The 24,828-nt window shown below is 39.6% G+C and overlaps 1 protein-coding gene across 1 annotated transcript in view; it reads left to right on the top strand.

The window, feature by feature from the left end:
- KCTD8 (potassium channel tetramerization domain containing 8) overlaps window positions 1-24,353 on the top strand; it is a 66,961-nt gene extending 42,608 nt beyond the window's left edge. The window contains exon 2 of the mRNA XM_020786177.3: window positions 23,099-24,353. Within this exon, the coding sequence (XP_020641836.1) occupies window positions 23,099-23,559 (461 nt within the window). The 3' untranslated portion in view covers window positions 23,560-24,353. The remainder of the gene's footprint in view (window positions 1-23,098) is intronic.
- The last annotated feature ends 475 nt before the right edge of the window (window positions 24,354-24,828 follow it).

The raw sequence follows: 24,828 nt of genomic DNA on the forward strand, positions 1-24,828 counted from the left end.
AGCTTGTATCAACCACCACAGGCATTACATGACCAGGAATTTAAGAGGAACATCAGCCATTTTAGTTGGAAAATCCCCTAAAGCCCTCTGGAATCCATAATTTTAATAGGTTACCCATTCTTGTATGGGAAAACAGTCTTTATATATCTCCTCATCCAAACTAGGGAGTAATATCTGACCATGACAGGAGAATAGATGTAATTTTTTTAAGCTACAGTTTTATTGGGTAGAGAAATGTGTTGATATCTACTGTATTATATACTGCATGTTGATATATGTGTTGAACCATTTACATACAGCTAAGGTTCTCATAGTAGCTACAAAACCCTGAGTTTCCCAAGAAGCTCATCTCACTTTATAGCACAATTGTAAAAAATACAAACAATTCAAAGATAAAGATAAATCCAAAGTTACTCCTCATTTCTTTTGACAACTTAGCTCTTATTCCGAGGCTAGAACACTTAGAACTAAACTACACATGAAAAGTATGCATAAACATGTGATACAAGCAAGTTCAGGAAGGACAAATTTAAGAGGAGAAGCCACTGGTAAGTAGAGAGTAATCTTTTCTCTACACCTTCTCCTCTCCTACACCTTATTTTCCCTGTGATTCTATAGGGAAAGTTAGTTCGAATAAACTAGGATTGGATCATAGTTTCACAATGAGCCACAGATCCCTAAACTGAGACATAATATGGAGATGTGAATTATTCTTTTCTCTTCTCATTTATAATGGAAGAGAAGGCAGGAAAAAACCATGTGAACCCATATAACAACCAATGGCTTGTTATTCATTCCCAGTCAGCTAAACCATACTTCAGATATTTATTTGAACTGGACAACATAGTATTTTTCTTTAAAATGTGTAGTTTTTTTTAATAGAATACTGTTCAGATTTAACAATATTTGTGAATAGGAATCATTCATAAGTATTTACCTTGCCTAGAGAATACCATCAGGGCAGAAGCCTGTCATAGGCTACATTTCGTTTCATTTCAAAGATTAAGAGATTCCATTTCCGGCCATCTGCTCCTTGTCTCACTGATTTTCATTGTGCGTATCAAGATTCGTCTTCCCCCTGTAATTAGGCTTCTATAACCAATTTTGTTTTCCTTGGATAAAGACAGAGTTAGTCTAGAAATGATTTTGCTTTTTCAAGGCCATTTCGTACATTTTCCTTTGTAAAATGTAAAGGAATTTTATCAACAGCCTGCTGGGCTTTTATATGTCAGCTGTTCCTACAATCAAGATGCCTTTTTCTCTTGATCTGTTATGCTAAAAATACTCTGCTGACACACCATCAGAAGCAGCACTTGCTCTCATATTGAAGAAAATTTTGCAGTCTTGTTGAATTTGTTTAGTCTGATGAAAAGATTCCCTGGACTCTGCGAGTTTCATAAATAGGTGCATACTTAATACTGTAATTGTGAATGTCATTGTGTATCTTGCACACTTTCATTTCTTGCACTCTTAGATCCAAAGCCTTTCCTCTCAGTGAAATATATTTGCAAAATGGGGAAGTGAAAAAGATAGCCAGTAGCCAAGTTCTCCAGTGAGGTGAGAAATGGTAAATGGCATTTTTCTGCCATGGCCACATACTTTTCAGCTTGAAGTGTTGTTTATGGTGAAAACTTATGTTCTTAAAGGCTTCTGCTCCTTTGTGAACTGACAGAATTTTGGCACTGAGTGCTGTGTTCCATTGCTGAGAGAAATATTTGCCCCAGATCTGTTAAAACCACATAGAACATAGTCACCTTCTATCAAATCAGAACATTGATCCATTGACTCTAGTACTGTCAACAGCTGGAATTCTCCAGATTGTAATTTAAGATAATTTTAATATATTGATATTAAATTTAAAACCTTTGTCCTAGGGAGGGTTGTAGCTCAGTGGTTGAATATAATCTTTGCGTACACAAGACAGTACATTCAGTTTCTGTCATCTGTGTTTGAGACTAAAAAAGTGTGCACTCTGAAACTCGAGAGATCTTCAGCCATTCAATGCTGTTAGTGCTGGGGCCAATAGGCCAATGCCCAATGTGATATAAGGCATCTTCCTGTGTTCTCAGGAAGGCATAGGTTGCTACGATTTTCACTCTTGGGGGTAGGGTAAGGATTTGTTACAGTTATAGACCTTTTTACTGATTCATCCTCTGGTTTTAAAGTTATGGAAATGATCACATGTTTAAAAGGAGACATTGTACTTCGACATATGTACTTGGCAGTCGCCTATAGTGGTCGTAAGACCAGATAGGCAGGATATTAAATATATAAACAAACAAACAAACAAACAAACAAACAAACAAACAAACAAACAAACAAACAAACAAATAAATAAATAAATAAATAAATAAATAAATAGGGAAGGGAAATCTATGAAAAGGAAACTGTGTACTGTATGTCTTGTTAGCAAATTGCTGCTCATTAATGAAGTGTTGGGCATGTGCTCAGGAACACAACTAGCACCTCGTTAATAAGCAGCAATTTGCCGCTAAGTAGTATTATTGCATAGTGGTTGTAGTATTCTCACCATTACTTTCTAATTCCCAAAAATCACCCTTTGTTTCAGAGAGCCCAAAGTCAACAGTGATAGTTCTAATAAAGACTGAGTTCATCAAATTTGATATTAGCTTTATAAAGCCGGTGGCCCAGACAGGCGGGATACAAATCAAATCAAATCAAATCAAATCAAATCAAATCAAATCAAATCAAATCAATCAATCAATCAATCAATCAATCAATCAATCAATCAATGAAGCTTGGTTGTAAGCCACCTAGAGTGGTCACAACTGAATAGATAGGCGGGGTATAAAATAAATAAATAAATAAATAAATAAATAAATAAATAAATAAATAAATAAATAAATAAATATCATAGCAAACTCAGTTTTTTTCAGCCATGTTCAACAATGCACTGATTGTGGAAGCAATATCTAAAAGCAGTCCACCTAGAAAAGTTTTTTTTTTTTAAAAAAAACGGTTTACTCTAACATTAGCGTGCCTCAGTCTGCATATGGCAAATTAATTTGCTTTTTCTTTTTAGTTGGATGGGAAGATAGAATGCTTTTAGTCTCTCTGTCTTCCTAGCCATTTGAATCACTTCTGATTCCCCCTGCAAAGTGCCATTTGTTTTCAAAGAGATATGATGGGTGCAGGAAAGTTTGGTAAGGTAGTTTTGTAGCTTTCTTGCTCCTCTCTAGTTACTGTTGGAACAAAGTACTGTAATACCAAATTAAATGAGCATGTGATCATCAGTCTGTGTGGTACATTTTTACAGTCACCAATGGTTTCTTAATCCCTTTGCTGGATGAATAAATTTATATGGACAACATCATGCAAGTCTAAATCATAGGATTAATTTTTTTGCTATAAAATAAATATAAATAAGGTTACATTAAAACAGTAATAAAATCAATACTAAAACGCATTTAAAACAACAGAGCACAACAATTTGTTTAAAAAGCCCTCCGAGACAACCAGTTATTGCGGGACCTGAAAGCTACAGCGTAGAGAGGTAGATGAATCCTGGCTCACCTCCTGAGTTATGCTAGCTGAACTCTCTTCATTTGAATGATACGAATATTTATTTCATACCATCATGGCATTTATCAGCAACAGCAACAGTAACCAAGGATAGAGAAGTAAGCAATCAGTGGCTTTTCACTTAGGAAATGGGGAAATTTAGAGAAGAGGGGACAGGCCTGAGATGACTAAATTGATCTTCACTTCCAACTTCCTTCTCAGTCCCTCAGCACAATGTTACCCCATATCTTCCACAGCTCAGGAAGCATCCTGCCTCAAGTAAAGTGCCACTCCCAATATATCACTGCTACAGTATAAAGATGTGTTAAAAAGAGAGAGAGAGAGAGAGAGAGATGAAAAGGAATAATGCAAAGCAAGCAAGCAAGCAAAATAATAGGCCTTTAAAAATCAAACCTCGAACCCAACTTATTTCAAATCTTCTCTTTAAATGTCCATTCAGCTACCTTTGTAGCTGCATCACGTCTGAATAAAACATTTGGGGATGACCCACTTTTAGTAGTGACCTCCCCAGTTTCTGCTTGTGCTCCTAGGTGTGTGGCTTTTAATTCTGGAGTTAGCAAAAAATAATGGAACAGTATTGCCAATCCAACATATCAGTTTATTTCCCATTTTTAAACTTCAGTCTCTCTTCAAAAGCAGTTAAGTATTTGGATTTTCTACGCTGCGAGATGGTATTACATTATAATATGAAATCACATCTAAAAGCATCATGCACATTATCACTGAACTTTAGTAATGGACAGTTTATAAAGTAAAATAAGTAAGTGAAAATAATGGACAAGTAATATTACTATCTCTGTGTCACCAAATCAAGTTAGTTAGTATGTTTTCCTTATTTCTCCTCAGTGTTTCCTCCTTAGTTTTGGTAAACTAAAATTTTATTATTTCACAGAAGTCAGATGATTTCTTTTGCAATTTGTCTTTTTAAAATTATTTATTGCACCCAAGGAGGGAAGGAGAGAAAGAGTCCAGTTAAATCTAATGGACATCTGATATACATTTATCGGAATATTGACATTTTATCACCAATTAAACTTATGTCTGTCCTCTCATTACCTTGTTATCTTTTCTTTTTAAATCTCTTTACCTTACTGAATTTCCTCTTCTGCATTTAAATTGTACTGGGAGGAATGAAGGGAGAGTAAGCATAACTAAGAACCCTTTAGAATTGCTCTTGAATCATAACGATTTCAGAATAGGTGAGGGATCACATTAATTCTCTACTCTATGGAAAGCAAGAAATCAGAATTATTCTATTATCCTTCTCTCTATTTTGCTGTATTTTTGTATTGGGTCTGGTATTTTGATGGGCACATGTTCAGACATATAGCATCCTACTTGCACTGTCAATATGTGGTCCCAGAATGGCTTAAGTTGCCTTGGTTTTGAAAATAAATATATATATATTTATTTTCTTGATCATTACATATGCATGATGAATGCAGTAATACATAGTGGAACATCTGAGTCTTTCTATTCTATCATCTAAAGAATCAGTTTCAACAGGATTAGGCAGATAATCTCAAATAGTCAATTTGCCCAGAACACAACATCTTTAGATAAAATGTCCACAGAGGAGCAACATTAAGGAGGTGACTAGACAGGGGAATATGGAGTGATCTGAGATCTCATTAAAAGGTTGTCAGTGCTATCTGTATTATCTTGCACTTGTGCAATCCTTCAATTCAGATGGGAAACATTTTTTTTCTGTATGAAGAATCCCGACAGCACTTCAGATTGCTCCAATTTCTCCCCCTTTCAGTTACTGACACACCCTCCCCTTCCCTGCCTTTTGTTGCAGCTGTCATTCTACAGGCCATTGTGACTTCTCTCTCTTTTTGTTTAATTTATTAAGTGACATACCACTACAGCAGTACAAGTATGGATACTCCCTTATATCTGAAATTGTACTGTGTCACTTATTAAAATATATATTTTTAAAAAATGTAAAAAGCAAAAAATAGAGGAGATGGTTTTTCTGCCACCCTTTCTCTTGTCCCAACCCACTGCATACATCACAAAGGAATGCCCCCCACAGCTCTATTTTAGAATGAATTAAGCAACCATACAGACTGCAGAACAGGGCCAAATATTTTGTCAGCTTGGCTTTTTTTGTCTTCAAATCCTTCATTGGCCACAGTGGTAGACCAGTGAAGGATTCAGAACCAGCAAGTCTCTTTTGCTTGCCATCTTTCCACATGGATTGTGCCACCGGCATGCCTAGTTAAACCTTTAGATTGTATCCCCTCATTTTCAAAGTCACAATTTTGTTTTGTTTTGTTTTTTTACTACAGGTGGCCTTTCATATTCTGATAGCCTCTCAAATGCTTGAGTTGCATTTTGCAGTTGTCACGTCTAGTTTTGTATCTTGATAACAAAAAGTGTCATGATATCAGGCAAAATCCAAAGAAACAAAACAAAACAAAGCAAAACAAAACATGTGACACCTTAGAGACTAACCATTGTATTTTAATGTAACCTTTTGTGTCAGGTGTATTTCCTTTTCCTTTCTATATAAGAAGAAACAGTCAAGAGCATGGTCCCTGAGTTAGTATTGGCTTCGTATTATAACAGGACTCTGGATATGAAGACAATACCAATATCAGCAGGCCACGTGTGCTTACAGGAAGAGCTATCCATATGTGCTTTGCTGAACCAGAGTGGTTCATCTTTTGTCTTCCCCAGGCAGATTGTATGTTTTCATCATTCATGAATCTCTGTGCTTTATTGGAAGACAAGTAACCTTTATTATTCCTTAAACCTAGATCAGATGAATTTGCATAAGAGATATTTCTTTATATTCGCAACCTGTTTTAGAGTCTTATCATAAAACTAAAACTTTGAAAAAAATATTTAAGATGACATAAATGAATGCTCTAATGAAAAGAACTGTTTTACCAAATGAGCTTCAGTTAATTGTAAGCGCTTGCTTACAAATAGCAGTTGAGCACTGCTGTTGTAATACCTTGCCAACCTCTCTATGGCAATGTTCCCAATTAATTATATCTTTCTGTAGATCAGACCTCCATTGTGACTGCCCAAGTTGGGGAGGGGACAGGAAAAAGGTAAAGTACATTCCAGTAGTGAATTGTTGCCAGGTAAGATGTTGGCATTTGTTTTGTTTTGTTAATTGCACAAGTCATATAACTACTTTGGAACCAAGAAAACAAGCACCAAGATTTTAACTGGCAGTAATTTACCACAGAAAGTTGCACTGTTGGAATTATACTAGTGAGCATGAGAAGCAGTATTCTGGACATTATTTTAACATGTTTCTATTTTTTAGATTGTGAGTCAATATCCTTCAAGCCACATAGCTTCCTCCCCAGTCAGGTAGTGTGCTCTGCGAACATGCCTAATATGAATAGTGCTTCTTATGGAGCTTAGTATCATCTCCCAAACATGGCAGTCATGACAAAGAATACAGGAACAGATGAATGAGAATACGTGCCTCATTTTGAGTTTTCTAGGCTATGTCTTGGAGAAGCTGATGTATTGTGGACTGCATCTCTAGTTAGTTATCCCCTTTTGGATTTTATTCTTGGACAGTGAAGAGGCACTTCTTTCTTTCCTGTGGTGTCATAAGAAGTATCAGAAGGGACACAGATAATGTCCTCCATATCTAGTCTATCAGGCTTTGATTTACCATTTCAAATGGGAAGCCCAAGCCCTCTACTCCCCTCCACCTTTTATCTTCTGAGCCTGTACTTGAGAGCACTCAAGCTCATCATGAATGAACACTTGCTAGGAATTTGCAGTAGAGCTTTAACTGAAGGCACAAAGCATGATAAGCTGACTGCCATGTACTAAAAGGCTCTGGGTATTATGGCTTGGACAGTGATCTTGGGAAAGCAGCAGCATAGCTAGGGAGAATACTGTAAAGTGGCCCAAGTGCTTAGTTTGGGAAATAAAGAGGAAGCAAAGGGAACTAAGGTTTGTGGGTTTTTTAAAAAAGCAATGCAAGGTTGTCCTGGACTGTGCTAGTGTAGGAAAGCTGACAAGATTGTACGGATAAAGAGGAATGCAGAAGGAGTAAATAAATGTTTTACATTAAAAACAGCAGGTATTTTATTTCCAAGGATTTTCAGAACTGCTACTGCACAAACCATTCTCTTAGCTAATTCCTCTCCTTCTAGTTGCCACATGATAACTGTCCCTGTGCTATCATTTTGACCCTGTTCTTGTGAAGACAGAGCTAATGGAGAAAGGAGAAAATTTGTTCCATTAGTGAGCAAACCACTCTGTGGGCACTTAAGACCACTTTTGGTGTCTATCTGTCTGTTTGTTTGAACTTCTGTAACTCAATTGCTTCTTTAACCATAGGGAAGTATTTCTCTTACACTCTGACTTAGAATTTTTCTTCTAACTCATTCTCTGCTAATAAGCTTTTTCGTTGACTGGATCTCATAGCACATTTTCTTCTTTCTTTCTTCTTTCTTGCTTAACATCACTGAAAACTGGTAGATACCCCTCTTGTGTTAACTTTCCATCACTTGTGTGTATATGTATGTGCATGCATGTATAACCGTCACAGGTTTACACCCTTATCTCTCAATGAGAAACTCTGCGGGATTTGAAAGATAAATGGCTCCAAAATCAATGTGCATATATTCATACTGGGCTAGTGCTAATCCGCTTAGCTTCTTAGACTGGCTGGATCACTCAGTGAGATTGAGCACCTGGCTCTGGAATTATTGTTCAGGTGCTGGGCTACTTACATGGTTCCAAATTGCTCCAGAAAAAGATAATGATAAACCACTTCTGAGTACTCTGCCATGTCAGTGAAAGAAGAAACACCTGATCCTAGATGAGCATTCTGACCTGGCCTATACCATTGACACCAACTGGATGAAGCTGGAGGAGTTAGTCTCTTCCAGTATTGTTCACCTGTGTTCTTCTGCAGCAGCAGACCAGACCTGGGTTGGGTTGGGGTGAGGAGTCTGCTGTGATTCTGTTCGCCTCAACAGGTGCCATATTCCAGTTTTCTGGGTTTGGATGTTTTTAGCTAAAAGTTGGTATCCGGGACATAAAGGGCATTATGTTGGTGTACCACTCATCCCACAATCTCTCTGTCTGAGCTGACCAAGTTGGTGTTGGGGGTGATGGTGGAGTTTTCGCAGCTTTTTCTCATGGGGGACCTTTACACGCACTCAAAATCCACCTTATCAGGAGTAGCTCATGACTCTATGACCAATTGGTATCTGGCCCAAATCATTTAGCAGGGCATACCCTGGACTTGGTCTTCTGTGCTTGACAGGATGATGGTGAACTGGATGCAAAAGGACTCTCTGTGATTCCTTTGGCATGGACAGATTACTATCTGGGGTAGTTTAGACTTACTAGGATTCATGAACTCTACAGGAGTGGGGAACCTATTAAGATGGTCTACCCCAGGAGACTGATGGATCCTAATGGTTTCCTGACAGCTTTTGGGAAGTTTCCTGTCCCTTGGCAGATGATCCTGTCAAAGCCCTGGCTAACCTCTGCAGTGGGGAAGTGGCCAAGGCTGTGGACATGATGTTCCCAAATGTCCCTTCCCACAGAGAGGAGCCACTGAAGCCAACAGTCATGAAACTAATGGCATGGAAGCCAGAGGGTGATGGTAGCAGGTCCAGCCAGTCAGGGTAGATCTTATTTGAAAGCCTATGCCTTGGCAGTGGCTACAGCAAAGTATTCTTCTCTGACACCATTGCATTGGCAGAGTTGTCCAGTGTTGTTATGGGTGACCAAGGGCCTGCTGCCTGCCCCATGGGAGCAAGATGTTGATCACTTAATGACCCATTGTAAGGAAATTACACAGCATTTTGCAAAAAAGTTGCTTAGGTCTGCTCTGACTTTAGCTGATACAGGTCATGTTGATGTAACACTGGCCCCACCGTGCCTCTGTTTCAATATGTGCAGCCTGAGGATGCCTAAAGGAGGCATTAATCAGACCATTATTGAGGAAGCCCTCTTTTAATACCACTGTATTAGGCAGTTATTGGGCAGTCTTGAGTATTTTTTTGGACAGGGTACTGAAGCATGTGGTGGCTTCTTAGCTCCAAGGATTCCTGGATGGGGCAGATTATCTAGATCCATTTCTGTCTGCCTTCAGGCCTGATTATGGGATGGAGACACCTTTGCTCATGTTGTTGAATGACCTGTGCCAGAAATTGATAGGAGGAGTGTGTGTCTATTGGTTCTACTGGCTTTTGATACCATCAGCCATAGTATCCCTCTGAGCTGTCTGGGCAGTTTGGATTACTGTAATATGTTCTACTTTGGGCTGCCTTTGAAAGCAGTTCAGAAATTTCAGCTGCTTAAAAATGCTGCAGCTAGACTGCTCATGGGGGCCAGCTGCAAGGGACATATAGCTCCCTTGTTACAGCAGCTGCACTGGTTATGATTCTGTTTCCAGGCCTAGTTCAAAATGCTGGTTATGACTTATAAAGCCCTATACAGTTTGGGTCTAGGCTATCTGAAGGACTATATCTCCCCATAGGAGCCTTTCTGGCTGCTAAGATCTTCAGAGGGAGACCCTTCTCTTGGTTCCATTGCCTTCACAGATGCATTTAATGGGATCATGAGAGACAGCCTTGTCTGTGTTTGCTCCCAGGTTGTAGAATGCTTCCCCTTGGAAGGTTAGGCTGGCCCCCTGCCTTTTATCTTTTCAGCAACAGTGAATCATCTGCCTTTTTAGGAAGGCCTCTAAAAACTGAGCAAGACTGAATCCATTTTGGATGCAGGGTACATGTTCTTTTCAAGCATGTGTTTGAAGCTTTTTAAATGTTTAGATTTTAATTACCTTTACATGATAAATTCTTCTTATAACTTGTAATTTATTGTGGTTTTAGTCCAAGTTGTTTTAATCCATTTGCAGCTGTTTTGGATCCCCTCATCAATAGAAAGGTGGCTGAGAAATGAAATGAAATAATGCATAAGATAAGCAACTAAAACCTGATTCAGTTGTTGCCGAGTTGTTTGGCTCAGAGCAACTGGCCCCTGTGCTCCATGTGAAGAAAAGGGGAATCCCTTTTCTTCACATGAGCAACCCATTTGAGGAGAAGAAACTCCTGCTCACATTTAAGCACATGCAAGTACCCAGATGCTCCAGGTTTCTTGCTCATATGTAGAGCCTACGCAAAAACAGGCATTTCTCCTTCTCACATCACTTTATATTTGGAGAAGGTAACAACTGAAAAGAGCTCTTCAATTTTTGTTCTCTTTCTCTTTTAGCTATTTCCTCTAAGATGTCTTAATTTTCACATATGTTTGCCTTGTTTTTATTGCTCCTGTTTGTGAAATACAACAGGGCACTAAGTTACACTGCAAGGAAAGTGCTTCTCCCTCTACTTGGAACAACTATCCCCTGGAGACAAATTAGAAATGAGCTGCAGGATTAAACCGTAGTTTGAATCTATATTCTCAAATATAATAATTGTAGCATTACCTTCTTTCATTTGTGACCAAGGCTGGTGGCCACATTACAAGCAATGTTTACATATAAAGCCAAAATTCAGAATTTATTTATTGTATCTGTATTAAACAGCTTCCAGAGAGCTCAGGTACTTGTATTTGGTTCATGCCCTTCAATGCCACCCACTCATTCATTTTATTGTCAAAACAATACATTTTACTTTTTGCTTAATTTGGTTTTGTTGTGATTTTTTTTTTGGCTTCTTTAAAAAACTATGTTTTTTTCTAAGAGTGCTACAAATATTCAGTTCCTTGTAAGGACAAGACAAGCAAGAATGTACATCTATAGCTCACCACCATCACTGGAATGGCCATGTCTTCCTGGCTGCTTACCTGCTGGTGCAATTGTTGCTGCCCACAGTTCATCTGCCATTGGCAGTTTTGCTACTATGAAACTTGCAGGTGCAAAGAGGTAACCCTGGCAAGTTTCTCCAAAGTGCCCAACCAATGCATTACATTTTAAAGTTAAAATAAACAGTATTTGCCTCAATCAAGAACAATATGCGCAGAATACAGCACTGAAGGAAGGAGCAAGACAAGCCTGAGGTCACCAGCACTGCTAGTCCATTAGCCATTCAAAAGGAAAAGTTAGAAGTGGTGTAGGAGAAGTAATAAAGTAGCCCTGTTTAGGCATTCAGCTGAAAGTGTGTATAGCTCAAAGACAGTGGGGATTGGGGACATGCATATACGCCACATCTCCATGTCTCTACACCACCCAATGATGGGGAGGTGACATGACATCAAAGCTTATGTGCATGTCTTCATCTTTTCCATTATTTAGCCCCACATGCTTTCAGGGTGATAGCTAAGTAGGGCTTATGTCTTCTGCAACCACTGTAGGCCCTAAGCCTGACTTTCTTGTGCATTGTCTCTGAATGTTTTTATTCCATCCCTATAGACAAGTAAAATGTTGGGAAATTCCTCTCATCTAGCAAACAAAACTGTGTAAGACAATCTGGCTCAATTCTTTTAGCAAAGTAAGAAAAATACCAAGTCCTAGAACTTTAGTGGCATTTTTTTGGATAACAGATTGCAATTTAGATGTTTTGAGTCCTAACAACAGATTACTTCATTGCTTTCAAAGCACTATGTTACATTTTACATCACCACTGAGCCCACTATTCTTGAAGGATAATTTCCCTTATGGGAATTACATCCATCGCAGCAGCCTTGTACACAAAAATCTTGATGTCATCTCAAAGAAGACAAATGAATTTAAAATAAAGGTCTCCTTTTATTTTCAATCGCAATCATGCAAGTACCCCTCATTTTGAAAAATCCACAAGCCCAAGAATATAATCACACACATGGAAAACTGAAAACCTTTGGGCAAAACAGCCAAATCCAATTATAAAAGTCATATGTTTTGCACTCAAGCAAGTGAGATACTACCAGCAAAGTCCATGCCAACAGAGAACAGTAATTACTGTGGAAAACAGCTTTTACCCATTTAACATTTATCTATAATAAAACTTAATGGGATAAATCAAGATACAGTACATATTTTGCCTTTGCTACTTTGAACAATCCCATTAATGTGTTTGATACTCTCCATTTCCTTTAATTTCTGTCATTTAACTCATTAAGAAGCCAGTTATGTTTATTATTACAACATTTGTTTTGTGTCCTACATTATAGTTTAGGGTTACTTGGAGGTTTCTGTTACACTCCCCAATTAATATATACCATAAAGTAAGTCTCAGTTATGTGCCTTTCATGGGACTCTCTTCATTCAAGGCTGAAAATGTTTGAAAGCTTTATCGAAAGCTGCTTATTTCATGTACAATCCTGCTGTGTGCAAAGATGCAGAGACTGTGTGGAGGAATTTTTGCAGGGCTCCATGGGTCACTCCAGCCTAATCACATTGCACAGAAGGGTGTTATAAGAGACTGAAGATCAGTGCTTGCATTTCTTCCCAAGCTGCACTTTTTATGCTGTTCAGGTTCTTTGTTTAAAGTTGTGCTAATTGTCTTCCAGAGAAGTAGGACTGAATGACTATATAGTAAGCATATTTATATCATTTGGATGACAGAAGATAATGTCTCAATGAGCCCAAATAGGCCCCAGTCACACTAGGAGAAGGTTATGTAGTTATCCACCAGTTATGTCAATATTTTTTTTCCTGGTTACACAACACAGAGTCAAGACCGAGACATTTTCCCAGCTAGCAATGTAACTGCGGAACATTTCCCCATTGCCAGGAGGTTTGAGTTATTTTGTACCTTTGCTTTATTGGTATATTCCTTACCAGGATTGCCTGTGTGCATGACATGCCCCGCTTCTTTTCAAAATCAAAGCCAGGAAGGTGACCGCCATTACTGCAGTGTGCACATTTCTCCCCAATTTTTTGTGCCTGATACATCAATACATTGGTAAAAGTGTGTTTGGGGGGGGAGGGGTGTTACCATTACATTACTGGGAAGTAATTTTTTTCTTTCCTGTGGGAAGACACATTGAAATGTTGGTATGCCAATGTCACAGGGGGTGGGAGGTGATCTCGGATATCCCAAGTCCATTGTGTGCAATGAATTTCTGGAGGAGCAGCCAGTGCAACAGAGGAACACTTTCCGAAACCAGAGATCCCTTTCCAATCAATATTCCCTCTGATTTTCACCCTCATGTGTGAGTCTGCCCCTCACCCACATGGGGTTCAAATGCAACAGGAATGGAAGGGGCTGGAGACAATAGCTGTGGGTGAACAGAGGAGGAGGAAAGCTGTGTAGAGGGGCTAGTACTTGTACTGTCGAGTACACTCACATAGTCATTGTGACGGCCTCCCTCAAGACTCACAAAGGGAGGTCATCACGTCACTTTAAAACCCTTCACTCTTCTTTACTGCCACCAGCCATTCCATAATAAATAAATCATACAGCAGGCCAGTATAACTTTTAAAAATAAAAACTTGGTTTATTGAATACAAAAAGAAAGGAATGGTAAATCACTGTTAAAGAAATAATCAATTACTGTTTCTCAGGCACCAGCTCTCCCAGACTCTTTCTCACTGACTCTCACTGACTCTAAGAACACTTTAACCCTCAGCTCATTCTTTCATCTTAAGTTACAGTCAGCAATCTCTTATCTGACCCACTCACACCTCACCCACACCTTATATATCACAGCTCCTCCCGCCTCTGCACCACCCTCCGCCCTCTCATTGGCTGAGATTTTCCCTCCCAGCTGTGACGGACAGGTAATGCTATGGCTGACCGTAACAATACCTCCCCCCTTAATAAGTTGTTTTGTGGGGGAAAGCTAACATGCTTTTCTCCCAAAACAATGAGGAGCTTTGATAAACAATTACATTCCCCAACATTTCATAAACAATCACATTCCCCAACATTTCATCAACACTTACCAGGATAATTCATGCATAAGCTTAACATCATACTACACCATGTAAATTATACTTACGTTCAAATACATATGCATATATAATAAACAACATATCAGTAAGTACATATACAACAAACTTTTCAATACATTAACCCTTTTAAAAGTCCATTGTTCTCCTTCAGTCGTCTAGTCTTCTGGATAGGGCATCTGCGGCACAGTTCTGAATCTCTTTCGCCTGCACTTACATCTTTCACAGTCCAGGTTGTCAGGCATAATAGTTCTCTCTCACCACCACGTTCTAGTCCTTTTCGAGAGTCCAAAACTGTAACCATGGTGGAGTCCTAATGTCCATAAATGAAATGTTCTACCCTCCAGCACACCTGGAGGTGTGGTGAAGTCCGACTCCCTCGGTACCTTCACAAAACTTACACCTTGCCGATAGCTGGGGTCCCTCACCAAACTGCAGCTTTCCTCTCCGGAACCACCTCAGATGAAGTATCTCGCAGTCATCTGCCTGGCTCGGCACAACTCCCGACCCGAATCCCGTCCTCTCCACGATGGCGACGCCCCTCTGGCACTCGAGCCCCCTCTGGACGTGGTCTGCCACCGACGTGGTCTTCCATCTCTCCTTCCGCCGAGTCACTCTGGCTGCTCTACAGAGTTTTACCTCTGGAGCTGCCACCATGATGCTCTTGATTGCACCCTTTAGCAAGGGCATAGCTAGACAAAACCTAACTCGCCATCCTTTTACCCTTTGCATCACTGGCGGGGTTAGGCAACGTCCTGACCTATTTAGCTTTAGGTAGGTCAAGCCTCCGCCTTCCCAGTATGGCCATGCATGTTTTCTTCTGGGCTTCCCCTTCCTCTTATCTTGACCAAACTTTGCTTTCTGGCCACAAAGCTTGGCTAGCTGGGTTCGTCTTCTGTACGGAGCAACTACCGGTGGGCGTGCATCCCCGGTGTCCAACCTGTGCACCACCCCCTTAGCTAACCCAGGCTTGCCCTGAAAAACATGTCGGTACTTGGCAACCAAGGATTTTAGTTCCTTCTGCTGTTCATGGGTGAGCGCAGGGCTGATTTTAACCTCCTCTGGGTTGAACTTAACTTCACCTCTCCCTTCCCAGAAAGGCAAGTCATGTTCCTCCTTATCAGCCGCTTTCATTGCAAACAACACCCTATTTTCTTCTCTAAAATATGGTTTAATTGCATTCACATGAACTACCCTTCTGCCTGGATGTTCATCATCTTCAATTATATAATTAAGATCATTCATTTTAGTAATGATCCTGTATGGTCCTGCCCAGTTCAATTGTAATTTGTTCCCCTTGATGGGCCTTAGCATTAGCACCTCGTCTCCAGGGTTAAAACTTCGTTCCCTAGCCTTACGGTCATACCAGACTTTTTGTTTGGTTTTCTGTGCTTGTAGGTTTTCAGCTGCTAATTCTAAATTTCTTCTCAGGGTATTCATTAAGGTGTCTATATATGAGACTACATTCTGAGGATCATCTTCTATGCTTTGTTCCCAATTCTGTCTAATTAAATCAAGTGGACCTTTTACTTTCCTCCCAAACAGCAATTCAAACGGACTGAATCTGGTACTGTCTTGTGGTACTGATCTATATGCATATAACAGACATTGTATTTTCTGGTCCCAGTTATTTGGATTTTCAGCTGAATAAGCTCTAATCATGCGCATCAGGGTACCATTGAATTTTTCTGTTAACCCATTACTCTGCGGATGATATGGGGAAATGCTTAAATGTCTGATACCACAATTTTGCCATAGTCTCTTCATGAGTTTTGAAGTGAAAGAGGTTCCCAAGTCAGTCACAATCTCTGAAGCAAAGCCCATTTGACTCATATAGCTCACCAGGGCATCAGCCACTGTATGAGTCTCGATGTTAGTTAGAGGAATAGCCTCTGGATATCGTGTGGCATGGTCCACAATAGTGAGAATAAATCTATTTCCCCTCTTTGTGACACTAGGCAATGGCCCAATAATGTCCATGCCAATACATAGAAATGGTGTAGAGATTACGGGTAATGGACATAACTTAGCCCTCGTTTCGTCCCGGTTATTACCCTGTCTCTGGCAAATATCGTAGCTCTGGCAGAAACTTTTAATCTGCTTTCCTATCTCTGGCCAATAGAAGTTTTGTGTTATTCCTTGCTTGGTTTTATTAATGCCTAGATGAGCAGCAAATATATCTGAGTGTCCCCTTTCTAATATTTTCTGGTGGTATTTAACAGGCACCACCAACTGTCTTTGAATCCCATCTCCCCCTTTTGAAAGGTTTACCAATGTTTCCCTGTACAGTAATCCCTGCTTAACGTGGAATCTTTCAGGCGTTTCAGGGGTTAACTGTATTCCAGACACTTTATCAAAGCAACTTCTTAAAGTGGGATCTGCTTGCTGTTCTTGGGAAAACCTACTGTGTTGTGGTATATCCAGTGTGAATGTCTCAGCTTGTTGTATATTTTCAGTTGCTTGTTCACCCTGACTGTCATCATTTCCTTCAGCAGCCTCTGTTTGCTCTTGTTGTGAATGTGTTAGAACTAAAACTCTCTTAACATGCTCAGAGAGGTCTGTCCCAATAAGAACGGCCGATGGCAGTTGTGAGGAAATCCCTACATGCCAATATCCCTGCCATCGCCTATAATGAACTGGCACTTCAGGCACAGGCAAGATAATAGTTTCTTGTCCTATCCCTTTCACTGCCATGTTTTCATTTGGTATTATGTACTTGTGTGGCACAATATCCGGATGACACAAGGTCACCTGCGAACAAGAATCTCTCAGCGCCAGAAAGTTGTTTAAAATTCCAATATTATCTCCAGCTGTCTCAAATAATTGGTGATCTGTTCTAATCAAAAGGCAATGTCTGATCTCAGCCACAGGAAGATCAGCTTCACTATTATCAGCTGCTGCTGAGAGCTCTGCTGGTGTTACTATGGCAACTGACTCCTCCCTTGGTGGAGTTATTTGTTCCTTCTGGACACAATAAACCGATTTTGGCTTATTTAAATTCACTTTCTGTGGTAAAAATTCTTTATTTTCTCTGCCTTTTCGACATTGGGATGCAATGTGACCCTTTACATTGCATCTGAAGCAAATTGTAACATTCCACGGTTCATTTTCAGCCCCTTTTACTTTTCCCTCGAAATTCTGACCTCTGGCTTGGCTCTGTTCTGAGGGCTTTCCCACATAGTGGCTGCCAACCTTCTGCTGGTTTTTAACTTGTCCCCTGGGATATCTATTATAGTCCTCCCAAATTTTCCTCATACTTTTTTCCTCAGAATAACTAGTTTTCCTTATCTGGGAAATGAAATCAGCGATTTCCCCTGCTTGTTTCAAATTCTCAGGTTTCTTGTCTCTGACCAAGTATTTTAATTCACCATGTAAAAGGGAATAAAACTGTTCCAATCCTATAATATTCTTCAGATCCTCAATTGTCTGAACTTTCTCCTGTACCAGCCATTTATCCAAATACCTAGCCAAGTTGGCTCCTAACTGTGAGTAAGACTCATCAAGTTTCTTTGTTAGTGATCTGAATTTTTGCCTCAGATGTTCTGCATTGATGCCATACCTGGCAAACACCAACTTTTTAAATTCAGAATAATCTTTTATCAATTCAATTGGCATTTCTGCATAGATCTCAACGAGGCTTCCACTAAGTTAGGATCTCAGAATGATCATCTTTTCAGAGTCCCTAACTGAAAAATCTGCACACGCTCTTTCAAATAAAGTCAAGAATGCCTCTGGACAATCTCCCTTTTTAAAAGTTGGGAATTTCTTTAAGTCTGCTTTTGATAACTGACCCCCTTCAGAGTTGGAATCTCTATTATTATTATTGTTCTGATTCATCAATACCATTCTCCGGAGTTCAAAAGACATACGTTCTCTCTCTAGAGCAATCTCCATTTCCCTCTGCCTCAGTCTTTCCTCCCTATCTCTCTCCTCTTTCTCTAACTGGGCATCCATCTGCCTCATTCTTTCCTCCCTTTCTCTCTCTTTTAATTCTAGCTGTTTCATTCTGTATTCATGTGCTTCGCTAACTCCAATCTTCTGAGGTCTGCTAAATCTTCTCTTGAGGACTCTTCCTTTTGAGCTGAGGTAAATCTTTCTTCCACCTCATTAATCATCTCATCTGAGCCGGCTGCCATTTCAGCTTGCCTTTCTTCAGCTATTTTTCCCCTGGTCAAGGGCATTTCCTTTTATTCAAGCCACTGATTCACTTTCAGGCCTCAATTTAAAAGTCACTTTTTTCCTGTCAGTGAGTCTGCTATAAAGTTGCTGCTCCCCCACGCTGTCTAGCTAGCAACTGTAACTAGGCTTTCAGCCCTTCGCCAGGCCTCCTGCCAAAACAGAGTTTTTCCTTTCTCTGCCCCAGCACAAATCTTAAACACACACAGCTCTACCCTAACCCAGGTTTAGCTGTTTACACAGAGTTCCCTCAGCCTCACTGCCTTTGGCCTCTGCTCTGTCCCCTCAGAGTTTCCCTTAACTCAGGACAAGCTAGCCAAAACACCACAGCCTTTGCTTTGGGCAACTCTCCACTCAGAAATGGTCACCACAGAGCTTCCCTGTCTTAGCCCAATCTGAAGTTTCAGTGACCCTCTACTAGACTTGCTCCCCGCGAGCCAAGTCCTAGAAGGTTACCCACGCTCTCCACTTCAGATCCCCTAACTAAAGACCCCTGCTCTGGGCACCTTTCCCAGTCAAGGCTTCACTGGATCTTCGGATCCCACGAGCTGGCACCAATTTATGGTGACGGCCTCCCTCAAGACTCACAAAGGGAGGTCATCACATCACTTTAAAACCCTTCACTCTTCTTTACTGCCACCAACCATTCCTTAATAAATAAATCATACAGCAGGCCAGTATAACTTTTAAAAATAAAAACTTGGTTTATTGAATACAAAAAGAAAGGAATGGTAAATCACTGTTAAAGAAATAATCAATTATTGTTTCTCAGGCACTAGCTCTCCCAGACTCTTTCTCACTGACTCTCACTGACTCTAAGAACACTTTAACCCTCAGCTCATTCTCTCATCTTAAGTTCCAGTCAGCAATCTCTTATCTGACCCACTCATACCTCACCCACACCTTATATATCACAGCTCCTCCCGCCTCTGCACCACCCTCCGCCCTCTCATTGGCTGAGATTTTCCCTCCCAGCTGTGACGGACAGGTAATGCTATGGCTGACCATAACAGTCATACACCTTAGAGGGAGACTTATTTCTGATATATTAATATATCAATAAATATTATATATAATATTACCCCTTGAAGCAAGAGAAAAAATAAAGTGGTATTATGGTCCAGCCAACCATAATGATTCAAATGGGAGAAATGAATCTGTATTGCTAAAAGTTCTTGGAACGTTCGTCCTTGGATATAAACCATGTGACCACGATTGAGTACAACAGAGGTACAGAAAGTATAGGGAGAATAGACCACATTTTCCTTGTGTGACTAGGTTCATAGCTTACTGTTTCCAATGTCAGACTAGGGCAGGAGAGAATCAAATCCCCATCAAGACATGAAGTTCATGGATTAACACTGGGACACTCTTTCAGTCTAACCATCCGTGAAGAGCTATTGCGTGGATAAAATAGCGTAGTGAAAGAATCATGTTTACTCCTATGAGCTCCTTGGTGAAGTAACAGGATAAAAACACAATATATACTGTCGCTATAAAAAGTACAGTGGTGCCTCGCAGAACGAGCGCCCCGTAGAGCGATGAATTCGCTCTGCGGGGATGTTTTTTCGATCACTAATGCGATCGCAGAGTGACGGCCCCAATGGGGCCCTCAATCAGCTGTTCCGCGGCTTCAAAATGGCCACCGGAAGCCCCAAAATGGCCACGCGCAGCGTTTTCGCGCCCTCATTAAGCGAGGGGAGGGCGCGAAAATGGCTGCCGGCCATAGAGGAACATCGCTGTACAGTGAGTAAATCAGCCGATTGGAACACATTAAACTAAGTTTAATGCATTCCAATGGCTTTTTTCTTTCCGTACAGCAATGTTTCATACAGCGAGGCACCACTGTATAGTGGTCTGCATTTTTACCCAGTTTTTTGGCCCAGTGGGGTGGCAAAGCAATAAAACAAAAACAATATTGAATTGTTTTCGAATGACATTTGTATAACAATGCAGAAAATTTTAGCAATGAGTCTAAAATGAAAATATAGGTTGTTCATTTCAAACATTACTTTCAGTACATCATAAATACACTTGAAATCTTTCATCCTGTGCACATGGAGAATTACATTCAGAGCTGTTCCCATGGGCCTTCTATAGACACCTTACCCTAAAAATTCACGATTGTGCCAAACACTATAGTACAGTGGTGCCTCACTTAATGATTACCTCACTAAACGACGAATCCGCTTTACAATGGGTTTTTTGTGATCACTATTGTAATTGCAAAACGATGTTCCTATGGGGAAAATTCACTTCACAACGATTGGTTCCCTGCTTCAGGAACTGATTTTTCACTTAACGATGATCAGAAAACAGCTGATCGTTGGGTTGCAAAATGGCTCCCCACTGTGTTAAGGACAGATTCCTCGCTATACAGGCACCAGAAAATGGCCGCGCTTTGGAGAATCTTCGCAGCACAATGAAGTATTTCGCCCATTGGAACGCATTGAACAGTTTTCAGTGCATTTCAATGGGTTTTTAAATTTCGCTTGATGATGATTTCGCTTAACAGCAATTTTAATGGAATGCATTATTGTCGTCAAGCGAGGCACCACTGTACTAACTTGAGTGCAACAGTGTGATCCAACATAAACAGGCTATAACAAAGAGGGATGTGCTTTTAGTGCAAAATGAGTTCCTTTTAGTCAGTGGCCATAGTCTCTGAGACTTCCTGGCTTTGAGAGTAGAGATGCTTTAGAACTATAAGACTTCATGTACTTCTCCAGCCTTCCAGTCTTTGTCATCTGGAGTCAACTGTATTATTTTGATTCACCTTATCTTAATTGGATGTATGAATAGAGAAAACAAAAGTGGCTAAGACCAGATCCTATAGATAGGCGGGAAAAGAGTTAAAAATCAGAGCTCGTCAAACTAAAACAAAAGCTTCATTTTAATTAGTGTAAAAGAAAAAAAGTACCTTAAAAGAAAGGAGATATTTTCTATGTACTAACTGAATAACAATGATACAGTGACTTACACAGTAACTGCAGCTGACACAAAAATGGCATGGGTCACCACAAGCCATTTATAGAAGCATTGAAGTGAGAGATTAAGCATTGGGCAGATTTACTTCTTTCACCTCAGGAGGTGGAAGAGCTAAAAAAAGAGGGGCCTAGAGAAGCGGAAGCAGGGCAAAAAAGCTCCTTGGCACACCTAAAGGCCATCACATAGGAAAGAGCTTCAGCCATTAGCACTTACTAAGAACCCAGTGAAGTTGAATAAATGATATGAATGGGAGCAATCTTCTTTTGATTTCTTGCCAAGGGAAAAACACCCTTGTGTATAATTGGGCCAATTGTGTTGTTTTTCCTGATATGGAAGAACCTGAGTATATGCAGCCTTAAATGTTATAAAGAAACTTCTCTTGAGCTCCACTGTAGGCAAAAATTACTTCTTTAGAAAGTAACAAAGTTGGTCAAACAAGAGGACACCTGGAGCCTCAAGCTAAAGCTATCTTAAAAGCACTACTACTATAACAACACAGTTTCTTCTGGTGGTTGTTGTGGGTTTTTTGGGCTTCTTGGCCGTGTTCTGAAAGTGGTTCTTCCTAACGTTTCGCCAGTCTCTGTGGCCAGCATCTTCAGGGGACAGCAAACTGTTTCTTCTATTCATACTACCTCTGGAAGGCAGATTACCTCTTTTACAATCTAATTCTTAAACTTCCTACTACATTTTTGCCACATCAGAGAGGCAGGAAGTTGGGAACTTTGGAGTCATAGAATCATATAATGATTGAGTTGAGAGGGCCTTGAAGACCATCAAGTCCAACCCCCTGTTCAATGCAGAAATCCAAATCAAAGCAGATGTGACAGATGGTTGTCCAATTTTCTCTTGAATGCCTTGCTTATCAAGCTGCATGATCTCAGTGTAGGTGAATCAAGACCCTCCCATACATCCTCTGATGGAGTGGCATCTGATAGCTCATCCATTTCCAAGTGTCTGAAAGGGAGGCAATTTTCAGGAAAAAGAGCGTATCTCATTCAGGGAGGAAAGACAAATTGCCAGATTCCCCTAGAAGAAGCATGAAAGAGTTATAATAGAGGTTTGGGCAATGACATATCCCATTGTCCATGTTTCTCAGGTACAGAATTGCAGCATAATTTTTCGTCAGTCTCACACCATATTACATTACCTTCAGATGAGGAATGGTTTTGTTGACCTGAAATAAAACTCCTTCATGAAAATGAAGCTTTCGTTTTGTAAGTACAGTAAACAGGATTATCTTGACATGCAGAAGATTTAAAAAGCAACATAGTACAGTATCGTGGAAAGAATGTCTAGTGGATTTTGTATTGACAGGTAATCTCTATAGCTGCCTAATTTTCAGTTAAAATAGTGCAGCTTCCAGTGCTAAGAAGGGGACACGAACTGCTTCCTCTTCAATATAAATCATGTATAAACATAATAACATTATTTGACGTGAAGTGGAAGACTTTTTAATGGGAAGTGTATTAACGTTTTTTTTCTTGGCAAAAAACTGCAAAAAATGAACATAATTATAGAACAGATTGTGTGCGTTCTGTATGATTTACTTACTAATAATTTGTCTCCTTCTTTTAGGACCTCCTCAGAGAACCATATCTCCCAAACATGAACATGAAGAGGGGAAGCATGAAAAAATTGCTGATAAAGGAAGCGAGAGTGGAACATCCTGCAATGAGTTGTCAACTTCTAGTTGTGACAGCCACTCAGAAGCCAGCACCCCTCAAGAAAGCGCTTCTGGCACTCAGCAGCCTGCAGGGCATCTGCCAAATACTCTAACATTGGATCGGCCATCCAAGAAGGCCCCAGTGCAGTGGATGCCACCCCCAGACAAGCGCAGGAACAGTGAACTTTTTCAAACTCTCATTAGCAAGTCAAGAGAAACAAACCTCTCCAAAAGGAAAGTGTGCGAGAAGCTAAGTGCTGAGGAAGAGATGAAAAAATGTATTCAGGATTTTAAAAAAATCCATATTCCGGATTATTTTCCTGAAAGGAAACGCCCATGGCAATCTGAACTCTTACAAAAATATGGGCTATAGTTTTTCAATATTTCTTGACATGTCGGTGATGCATTAGATGTTTAATATGTTGCCAGTTTCTACTGATGTACTTCTTTCTGGTCTACTCTTTGGAGTGATTCCTGCTGCTTCTTTCTTTCTTTCTGTGAACTGGATGTTGGATAGGACATGGGTTGACTCCTGCCCCTCCCTTTCTTTTTTTAACAGAACAAATAAAATCAAACTGAAATATTATGGATTCTTTTATAATAGTTAAAATGTGCATGACCAAGTCATCATGATTTTCAGACTTCTCACTGGTAAAACAAATATATCATCAGATCATTCTTCGTTCTAAGGCCACATAATAGCAGTGATACAAATTTCTTTGGAAGAATCAAAATGGGGCTTATGATAACAGAATTAAATGCAAAAACTTTGAACAATGTTAATGCAATAAAGCAAATGCCTATTTTGCATGAGCATAATAGTGACAAGTAGATCACACGAGAATAAGAGGTTTTTCTGCTGCTTGGATAAATATTTTGTTCAATACCAAGGCTATAAATGTAAAATGACTTTGGAATTGAACCTTGTGAGGATTTTTGTGTGGCTGTGTGTTCGTTTTGTAAGGATGGTGTAAATATGCCTTATAATGTTTTATGGTTGCACCAACATTATTCTGTTAATGTTTGCCAGGACTGTTCCAGTGAAATGCAAAACTATTAGCAGATTGTGAAAATTGGTTTGGCGATCCATATTTTTTCTGTTTTCATGTTAGTTAACAAAAGTGGAAAAATAAAAATAATAAAAAGACCTTAATGTATTTGTTAAAATGGGTCTACTATTAGGTGTTCTTTTATTATTCTTCTGTTATTAGTCTCAGCATGTATCTTCGGGTATGTTTTACCAGGAGTTTTTGCAGTGTTCTCATTATATCACCCAATTGCAAGTAATGTGTTTCAGTAAAAAAATGAATAATGTTTGGGGTGTGAGTTTTAATTAAAATGTTCAATAGAGATTTAGTATGATGGAAAAGAACAGTGCTATTGTTTGCTCTTCAGTATAGTAGCAATAACATTTAAACCAAAAGTACATGAAGAGCATTTTACTTGACAAAAGAAATAATCTTCTGATGGGAATTTACCATTACAATGCTAAATTTAAGTTGCCATTTATCAAAAGTAGCAGGCAAAACTATTTCCCATGGTACAAATGTATCATTATGACTAAAAATTTATATTTACTCATAATGATTTTTTTAAAAAATCTGATAAAAACAAGTATGTTTGGGGGATTAATAATGGAATT

This window comes from Pogona vitticeps, chromosome 5 (genome assembly GCF_051106095.1).
Source record: "Pogona vitticeps strain Pit_001003342236 chromosome 5, PviZW2.1, whole genome shotgun sequence".
Taxonomy (NCBI): Eukaryota; Metazoa; Chordata; class Lepidosauria; order Squamata; family Agamidae; genus Pogona; species Pogona vitticeps.